Source organism: Mus caroli, chromosome 18 (genome assembly GCF_900094665.2).
Source record: "Mus caroli chromosome 18, CAROLI_EIJ_v1.1, whole genome shotgun sequence".
In the NCBI taxonomy this organism is placed as follows: Eukaryota; Metazoa; Chordata; class Mammalia; order Rodentia; family Muridae; genus Mus; species Mus caroli.
The window spans coordinates 32,488,828-32,498,667 of NC_034587.1; the positions used below are offsets into that span (position 1 = coordinate 32,488,828).

The following is a 9,840-nucleotide window of genomic DNA, read 5'->3' on the forward strand; positions in this document are numbered from 1 at the left end:
CGCCACCACGCCCGGCTAGTTATTTCTTTTAAAGTCATAGGTTTTTACTTAATGGTGTGAATCCCTTTCTGTGTAGCTTTTTTGAAGCATCATGCATTCCTAGCTTTGTGGCACATGCCTTTAATTCTAGCACTTGGGAGGCAAGGTCTAGGAATCCTAGGTCAGCCAGGCCTATGTAGTGCATTCCAGGGTAGCTTGGGATTACATAGTGAGAACCTAATCATGTAGGGTTTCTGGGACTCCTCCAGTCTTGCAGTCATGGAAAACTCAGTCTTCAAAGACAGTGTATGCCACGTTGCTGTTAGGAGAAAGAAGCCATCATCTACTCTGAAACCTCTGTCCATATTCTTGTTGCTACGTACTTGTGAGTTGGGAGTGCTTCCAGTATAAACTATGTCCTTTCAATATATAGTATGGAAAAAATAAAAAATTAGTTTTTCATTTATTAAATGTTCAAATGGTAACAGTTTTAAATGAAATGTTTTACCTTTTTAGTTTTTAAATGTCACAAAAATCTTGTGTAGTTCATGTTATATCTGCTGGGCAGTGCTAGATGGTTTCTAGGCTTTGAGAAGCTTTCTTTATTGTAGCTCTTCTCTGTGTGTCCTCCATTTAAGTGCAGATCTCAGTGAGCACCAGCTCCAGGGGCAGCAGGCAGAGAAGTGCAACAGCCAAGGCCTTCATCTTCAGGGAATGACTCATCATTATTTCTCAGGAGGATTTTGGTCTGGGCAACAGTAAGATTCTGAGATTTCCATTGATCTCACAGTCAGTCAGAGCTCAGGTTTTCCCTACAGAGAACCTGCTTCTTAGTGACATCAGGTCCATTTCTGTCAGTGGGTGCAGGTAGGTATTTTGTTCTATGTGTGGTTTAGATATGCTGTCAATGTAAACTTAGATCTGGTCTAATCTGTTGTCAGAATTGCTGCTGTCATTATTCTTTATCAACTTTTCTTTCCAAAGTTGTCATTTCTTCCTGTACTTTGTTTTTGTTTTTGTCTTTTTTAATATATCTTCTCCCCCTCCATATAGTCTGATGTTTTTACAATGCTAAGATAAAACATAAAATAGAACCTTTTAGTTTGCCTCTGGAAATGTCCTGTGGAATGGATGTCATGTGTAACTGGTCTTACAGCCAGTCAAAGATCCATTTATTTTTATCTTGCTAAGACATTTACATAGGACAGGTCTACACTAGTCCCCTCGTCTCCCTTTCAGTATCAAGCATGAGATAATTATTTAGAAAGAAAGAAAGAAAGAAAGCATAGTATGTTCTGGCAGTTTTTCTTCCTAGAGTAGGTTCCCCTACAGTCCTGTCCAGTTTTCGTGTCATTAGAAATCAGTCTAGAAAATAAGAAGGAGATTTATAATAATGGTGGAGAGCAACTGCTCTGAAACGCTAGCCTGTGATTGGAACATTATCCCTCAGTGTTGCCTCAGAGGCGAAGATTCCGGTTCTCTTTCATGTTTAGCATCTTTGGTATGCTGCACAAATGTCCTGACCTATGTTTAAAGTTTAAGCTCTTTGCTTTGCTTTCCCATGAATACTTGGGTGCTGCTGTTATATACATGCAGTCAACTGTTCCTGGAGTCAGATGATAACACCTCATACCTAATTCCTGAGGGGTATAGCCTGATTTCTTAGGTTTTTAAAAAAATGTGCCCCAGACCTGACTCAGTGTCTCCATAGGTGTGTTAGGGTTTCTATGGCTGTGGTAAAACACCATGACCAAATAGCAACTTGAAGAGGAAAGAGTTTATTTCAGCTTATAGTTCCCTCTCATAGCCCACCACTGAGGGAGGTCAGGACAGGAACCTGAAGGCAGGAACTGATGAATGCCATGAAGGAATCCTGCTTACTGGCACTAGCCCAGGTGTCACCTTCCACAATGAGCTGGGTCTTCTCACATCAATCAAAAAAATGCACCATAGGTCAATCTGATCGGTCCAGCTGAAGATTTTCTTCCCAAGAAAGACTCTATAAACTTTGGTCACGTTGACATGAGACTAGTCAGCACATCTGGAGTTCACTTTCCAGGTACTGAGAGGAGAGAACCAACTCCTGAAAGTTGTCCTCTGATCTCTGAGTGGACAAATGTCTTACTACTGCACAGCTGCTTTGTGATTACTGAGCTGTGGGGCCCAGGTCACCAGCCAGGCACCTACACTTGGCTGTGGCAGTCAGCGTTCTCAGACATATCTTCCCCGCCCCACAATGTTTTGTGTTTGAAAAAGTACAAGTCTCTGTCTGAAAGCTTGTTGATAAAGCCTTGGGATTGAAAGTGCCACTTTAGATAAGGTGCAGTTGTAGGGCACTAATGTTCTAAAATACAGTTTTTATAAGTTTGTTTTTAGGAACTGGGGATGAGGTTTTGAAGCAATGTATTAGGGAGATTCAAACCTGATTATCTCCAGTATTTTCTTTTTGTTGTTAAGTATACAAAATTGATACCAAAGTTAGTTGTTTGCTAAGGCAGATGAAACTATGCTGTGCTGAAATGTAGCTTGGTTACCTCATTTCTGTTCTAGCTGTTGCACATGTTCGGGTGCACATAGCGTACCAGTTTTTAACAATTAGTAATGAGATGTCTGTATAACCAGACCCTGCCATGACACTTTATGTACTGCTGTTTGGTTTGTTTGCTGCTCTCACCCACTCGGCTTCTCAAACCCGTCCTCCTCCTTCCCCAAGATCGGACCAGTAAACTCCCATCATTTCTTTGTATTTATTTCTGTGATGGAGGCCATAGGATAGCCATTATCATACTGGTTTTCTGCAGCAGCTCCTAATGGCTGTCTGGCTTGCACTTTGAATCCTGTCTAGCTTCTTCCCTTCCAAGGAAGTCAGTGTGATCTCCTAAGTCAGCTCATGTCATTCCTTTGCTTCAGAATTTTTCTCACCTACCCTTGCCGTGGTTTCAAGGGACAGATGTGATACAGTCTGAAACTGTAGTTGACCATATTATGAAGTATCCTGTTTGCATTTCCAGCTGTCTTTAGTCCCGTGTCTCCGTGCTGACTGGCCCCTGTCATCCTTCTCTCTCCTTTTCCAGGCCCAAATGTTAACTTCCACAGAAAGGCCTCCCTTGACCCCCTCAGCTCTCGTACAACCCTCTAGTGGTTATATTTGTTTATCCCTCCTCTCTGAAATTAGTAGATTTGCTTAATAATCTTATTTATCTAGCCCTACTCACTGAAATAAAATGTTCTTTTGAATATAGGCATAGAATGATTCCTCGTGCATACTAGGTTCTCAGCAGCTATTAGACTAGTGATTGTCCTCATTCTCAGTGCTAAATAAATGTCATGCAGATGCTCATTCTTCAGATTCAGCCAGCATGCAAACCCTGATTCAGTTGTGTATAGACGGTTGACAAACACAGAGCTTTGCATTATGTATTATTTTGAAGTAATCTTTATATAGAAGGTACCATGCACATTTGTATGTATGTATATTTGTGTTGTGCACACACAGAATTTATAGGCATTCCAGGATGGATGGCTTATCCGTAGCCCCTGAGTCTGGTTCTTATGATTATGCAACAAGCGCTGATCATCTCTTCAGCCTGATCAGATCTTTTGGGATGTGAAGTTGAGAAAAATGCAGAGTTTTTTGGGGGGGAAATGTTTAGATGACAGATTTGAGCAGGATTTCATTCTACTTAGCTAGAATTAATCTTTCAAAAACCTAAGCAATTTTTTTTATAGATTGGAAGAGAAAAAAGATATAGAAAGATTATATCAGCAAACATTTGTGGACTTCCTAAACTAGGAGTGGTGGCTCACACCTTTAATCCCAGTACTTGGGGTACAGAGGCAGAGTTCAACACTACCCTGGTCTACAGAGTGAGTTTCAGGACAGCCAGAGCTACATAGTCAGACCCTGTCTCAGACAAAACAAAACAAACGAAAACTAGAGATGAAGTGATAAACAGTAAATCCTCATTTGTGTGGATATTATCTTCTGTTAGAGAGTGGGGGAAAGATGAAAGTAAATACAGATTTTATGAGAGGTGTGTATAAGGTTCATATAATGAAATGGACTGAAGGGATATTTGAAATTTTTTTATCCGTTTCATTAGTGTTTGAAATGAATACAGAACTATTATTTCAGTACTTTTAATGCATGACCAACATAAATTTGGGACATAGCAGATGTACCAAATTGGTTTTTAGGAAGTGTGTGTGTGTTGCTTTAATAGAAATAATTTCTCTTTATAGCATATAAAGGATATAAAATAGAGTACAAAATTCTTTAGTGTGAGAGCGCCCTGTAAAGTTGTCCAAGTAATATCAGTCCTGATATGGCTGCATTCACTCAAAGGTGGGAAGGTCCTACAGTGCCTACAGAGGATGAATTACATATGAACATAAAAGACCAAGTATGTATGCAGTGTTGGTGACTGTGAGTGCCTGATGGATCACATTCAAGCTCTGTTGTGACTTAAAGTAGTAGTAAACAGTTTTTCTGTGAGGTCTCTCCACTGTTATTTCTGAGGGTCTGCTTAGGCTCTAGGACTGACTCTTAGATTATGGTTGTCATTAATAGGACTTGTTGACTCCCCACAGAACAGTCTCTGTCTCTGTCTCTGTCTCTCTCTCTCTCTCTCTCTCTCTCTCAAATAAAATGTGCATAGATGTTAGATATCCTCACGGTCATTGATAGGAGGGAGGAGGAGCAGAGGGCTGGAACTGCTGTACTGAGTGCTGGGTGTCTTCATCTGCTTATAAATAGTGAGGGAGGCTTCTAGGCAAAGGTACCTTGTGCACCTTACTTTCTCCTCTCAGGCCAACTTCATGATGTCTTTATGTTAGTCTTCGATTAAAGTGTGTCAAGGTGGAAATTTGTTTGCTGTCGGAAACCTTTTTGTCACTAATGTAACATCTGTGTGTCCTTTTGGATGATTTCCTTACCTTTGTTCCTGCTTTGCTGTGTGCATCGTAAGAGCCAAGGAGCAATCAGTGTTCTTTTTAGTTATCCAGGTCTCTTCAGACTTACAGCTCATAAGAGTAAGACAAGGAAGATAGCACATATCACTTAATATCCTCTTCCCTTCAGCCTTGGGTAGTGCATTAACATAGCCTTAAGATGGGAATTTGCTGCACTCAGGTTGCATCTTATTCGCTGCCTTGTGAATTAACAATTACAAAGCCGAAGAAACCCTTTAACTGCTGGGCTCTCTCTCCCAGTTTTCTCATTATCTGGAACTTCATGGGGTATGACTTTATTAGTTTGAAATGTGTATTTTGACGGCAAATTGAATGCTCTGCATTGTATATTTTATTTTTGTCATGAATTTGTATGTAATAACATGTAGCAAAGTGGCCTTGAAGGCTCCATGAAGAACATTTGAATCAAACACCGATCTTATTACTGGCTGTGTATTTTCAGTGGGTCCATGTGATTTGGCAGGCTGAAGCTCTAGCAAATAACAATCAGTGTACATGAGACTAAGGAGTCCTCTTTGTTCCCAGACTAGTCTTTCTCCTCTGCCAACTTATCCCTTTGTCAAATTGACAAAGCAAACCCTCCCTTCCTTCCACCACATGGGCCCCTTAGCTCAAACTCCCTTGGGTTCGGAGGCAGCAAGTGCCTCCACCCACAGAGCCATCTTACTGCTCCGGAAACACTTTTCTTAAGGGGCCTCAGCAGCATCTTTTCTCTTGGATCCTGGTAGGAAGAATTGAGGAACCCTCTACCCAGCCTTGGCTGTGTTAGATTATAGGCCTGCCAGGCATGGTTATACAGGCCTTTAATCCCAGTTCTTGGAGACAGAGGCAGGCAAATCTCTGTTTAATATGACTCAAAGAACTGTAGGAGAGGGGCTGGAGAGATGACTCAGTGGTTAAGAGCATTGGCTGCTCTTCCAGAGGTCCTGAGTTCAATTCCCAGCAACCACGGGGTGGCTCACAAACATCTGTAATGAGATCTGATGCCCTCTTCTGATGTGTCTGAAGACAGCTACAGTGTACTCATATACATAAAGTAAATAAATAATTCCTTTAAAAAAAAAAAAAACTGTAGGAGCTTCCATTTTCTCACCAGGAAATGGGACTGGGAACTGATGATATCTCATGTTTAGTGAGGCATGATTTCTAGATTTACTTGTAAGATTAGGCAACTAGGTAGATTTAGAAATAGGGAACTTCTTTAATCCCAGCACTCGGGAGGCAGAGGCAGGTGGATTTTGGAGTTCGAGGCCAGCCTGGTCTACAGAGTGAGTTCCAGGACAGCCAGGGCTACACAGAGAAACCCTGTCTTGGAAAAAAAAAAAAATCATTTAAATAAATTAACTATTATAAATCCTGTTTTGTATTTGTTACTAGTAATGCTTATTTATACCTTGCTTTTTCCTAAAATTAGATTATTATGACTTATTTTGAACAAAAATATACATGATAATGTTATATGTGAATAGCTAGGACCAAGTGAAGAATAGCAGGCAGTGTGAGTTTGTTATATGGAGTTTGTATTACTGAAGTATTGGGAAGGAAGTGCTAAACAGACATGTAGGCTGAGGAGGAATTCATGACGATTTTTTTCCCACCTAGGGAATAAGCCCCTCCTAAGAATAATTTCAGAAAGAATTCTTCCCTGAGATTTACATATGAGGCATTTGAGTGATTTTTCAACACTTTAAAAATAAAAAGAAACGTAGGACAATTATTATTCTTTAATGGCAAGGTCATTGCTACCGCCTGTGATGTGAGGATCTATCCAGTACATGCCTTTATGTGAAAGAAGTGAAAGACTCATCACTCGGTTCCCCTCTGCTCTGTTTGTCAGCCCCTCACCCCATCCCCTGTTCTTGGCTGTGTCATTAACTGTGTCGGCTGAGCTCTCTAGTTCCCTCTTGTTTGGCTGTCACATACTTGCTGTTTTAGTAGAGTCTGCCAGAGGTTTTCTGTGGGGGCAGGGGTGGTGCTGATAAATGCTTCTGTCCTTCTTGTTTGTTTTTATTCAAACTTCAGATTCTCTTGCAACTCCCCAGATACACACACCTCAGCTACTCTACTAGGTGTTAGTGCTCCCACAGAGCTGCTGCCCTCCTCCACACACACACTTTGTCTCACTTTGTAAAGGGCTAAAAACCAGGGTCTTACTAGTTGGCCAAACTAATTTTGAGCTTACCTTCCTGCCGAGATGGGACTGAAAGCTGCATTTTCAGGCACAGTGACTTGAGTCCAGGTTTTATTGTATAGCCTAGGCTGGCCTAGAAATCACTGTCTTCCTACTTTAGCTTCCCTTGTTGCTGGAGTACTACTGTGCCTGTCAAGCTAAATACTTCACACTGATTTTATTATTTAATCGCATGTCAGGTGTGTGCCCACTGCCCGTGGAAGCCAGAGGAGGATGTCACATCCTCTAGAACTGAAGATACAGACCATTGTAAGCTCCCATGTAGGTGCTGGGAATCAAATTGAGACCTTGAAGAACAGCCTGATGAGTTGAACGATTTCCCCCACAGACTAATTTTTTTTTTTAAGTCGTATTGACTGCTGTTCCAAATCTAAAGGTGCAGGTTTTCCTCAGTAAGAGGTGGGAAGGTTTTCCTTCCCTGTCTTCCCTTTCAAGGTAGCCAGGTCTGGCACTAGTATATGAGGCTGGCCTCTCGGAGAGCTATAGTCTAGATCTTGCATTTGCACATTTGTCATTGTGAGAAGTGAGTAGTCGTCCCTGGAGGGTGTGTTGGAGCTTATTCATCCAGAAGAGACTGTTGGTGACAAGCGTCACTTCCTGCTCCTTCCAGGCCTCAGACAAGCAGCATCCTCTGCTAGAGTTGGACGGCTCTAACAGGATATCAGAAACATTAGAGTAATGTTTTAAAACAAAGACTAAGTCTTCTGTAGCCTTTTTCATAAGATTTGTATCAAGGAAACAAAGGACTTAAAGAATTTAGCCATTTTACCATACCCACAGCACCGTGTATCTGAACGATAGTCGAGAATATATTCTTTACGTCTTGATTTTGAAAATATTTGTAAGGTTTAAGATTCACAGAATTGAGATAGTATAAATAGAAATAAATTGAAATAAAATTGTTGGATGGTAGAAAGCAAAATCCCAGTGTCCGATTGTCTTTCCTGGTCACTGTCTGAAAGCAGCTATAGAGGCAGTGGGTGGGGCTTGTGTTGCTGTTTCGCCTCACCAGGAGCTTTGTGATGTTGTCTAGTTTTTTGTTTTCCAGAATGCCCTTCCCTTTTTTTGAGGTAGCGTTTTTATGGTATAGCTAAACCTAGAGAGCAACATTTTTAGGACAGCCGGAACACTAGCAAGCTAAAACTATGGTATAACCTGTAAAAATCATTTCTTCTTATGTCAGCTGTGGCGTGGTCACCTGGGAGGGAAGGTAAAGGTTGACATTGAAATAGACTCTGCCAGACAAGGAAGTCCAACCAGCGCTGCCATTCTGAGAACCCCTGTGGGAGGTTCTCAATTGCTTCCATTGTCGTCACTTCCCTTCATTGTTGAGGAGGGTGGCATTGGTTCTCTCTGTTGTGTTTTGTTTAAGACACAATCTCACTCTGTAGCCCTGGCAGTCCTGGAGCTCTCTGTAGACCAGGCAGGCTTTACATTCACAGACTTCACTTGCCTCTGCTTCCCAAGTACTGGGATTAAAAGCACATGCCACTACACCTGGCTCATTTGGTCCACTTCAGTGTTACCTTTATCATGTTTTAAAAATCTTAATTTACCTGTGTTCAAATAAACTTGAATTTATACATATGACAAGGAGAGCAACAGTTTGGAGTTTTGATTTCCTCCCCTCAAGAACAACTGCAAATTTTACTCTTTGTGGTACTGACAGTTCCTCCTTGGTGTTCCTTGGGTTTTCTTATAATTGCCTTATTGTGACTGTTCAGGCAGATTAGAGCTCCTTCCAAGCCTGTGAGCCACCTCTTCTGATACCAGCCTACAATGTAACATTGTGAAGTCCTTGCAGGCTGAGAAGTGAAGCTCCTTCCTGCGTTTGTATCTTCTGTTTTCTGGGAAGGCCAGAGTGAGGCACAGTTACTGCCCTGTTTTCCAGGCAAAAGAGGAAAATGCTCATAGGCGTTGTTACGTTCCTCCCTCGTGCAGGTTGCCAACCTGGCCTGTTCAATCTCCAACAATGAAGAAGGCGTGAAGCTTGTCCGAATGTCTGCAAGCCAGTTAGAAGCACTGTGTCCTCAGGTAAAGTATACAGTGTCTCCAACATGAATTTAGTAGGGTAGATATGAATTTATTTTGCTTTCCCTTCCTTCTTTCCTCCCTCCTCTCCCTCCCTCCCTCCCTCCCTTTCTTCCTTTTAAAAAGGGGGGTTTTAAATAGAAGTCCTGATACAAATAAACCATAGATTGGGAAATTTTAAGTATCTTTTTTTTTTAAATCATATGCTACTGCCTCCTTGCCTTTAATTTAAAATGCATAGGAGAGAGTCATCAGATGGCTCGGTTCTGCCAAGACTGATGGCCTTGGTCCACCCCCAGGACCTACCTGGTGGTTAGGAGAGAGCTTACTTCAACAAGTTCCTCTGTTCTCCATGCATGCATTGTTGTGTGCATGTGTTATGTGTGTGGTACACAGGTGTCTGACCAGCCTATGCAGTTGTGACGCTCTTGTCACAAAGTAGCTAGTCTTATACAAATAATAGTAACCTGATTGAACCAGCCACTGAAGTGAAGGCTGACAGTTTCTGCTTAATAGTGAGTGACACTTGGAAAGATGGAGAATTGGGCTGGGCTAAGTGTATGGGATGCTAGAAAGACTAGACTGTAAGTGTATAAAACAACTAATGTTTGCTTTCTTTTCTTTCTTTCTTTCTTTCTTTCTTTCTTTCTTTCTTTCTTTCTTTCTTT

General features: G+C 41.5%; 1 protein-coding gene across 2 annotated transcripts in view; it reads left to right on the top strand.

Annotated features, from left to right (window-relative positions):
* Positions 1-9,840, top strand: part of Ctnna1 (catenin alpha 1) — a 131,605-nt gene that overhangs the window by 104,290 nt on the left and 17,475 nt on the right. For both annotated transcript variants that reach the window (XM_021150781.1, XM_021150782.2), the window contains one exon: positions 9,083-9,175. In XM_021150781.1, the coding sequence (XP_021006440.1) occupies positions 9,083-9,175 (93 nt within the window). The remainder of the gene's footprint in view (positions 1-9,082; positions 9,176-9,840) is intronic.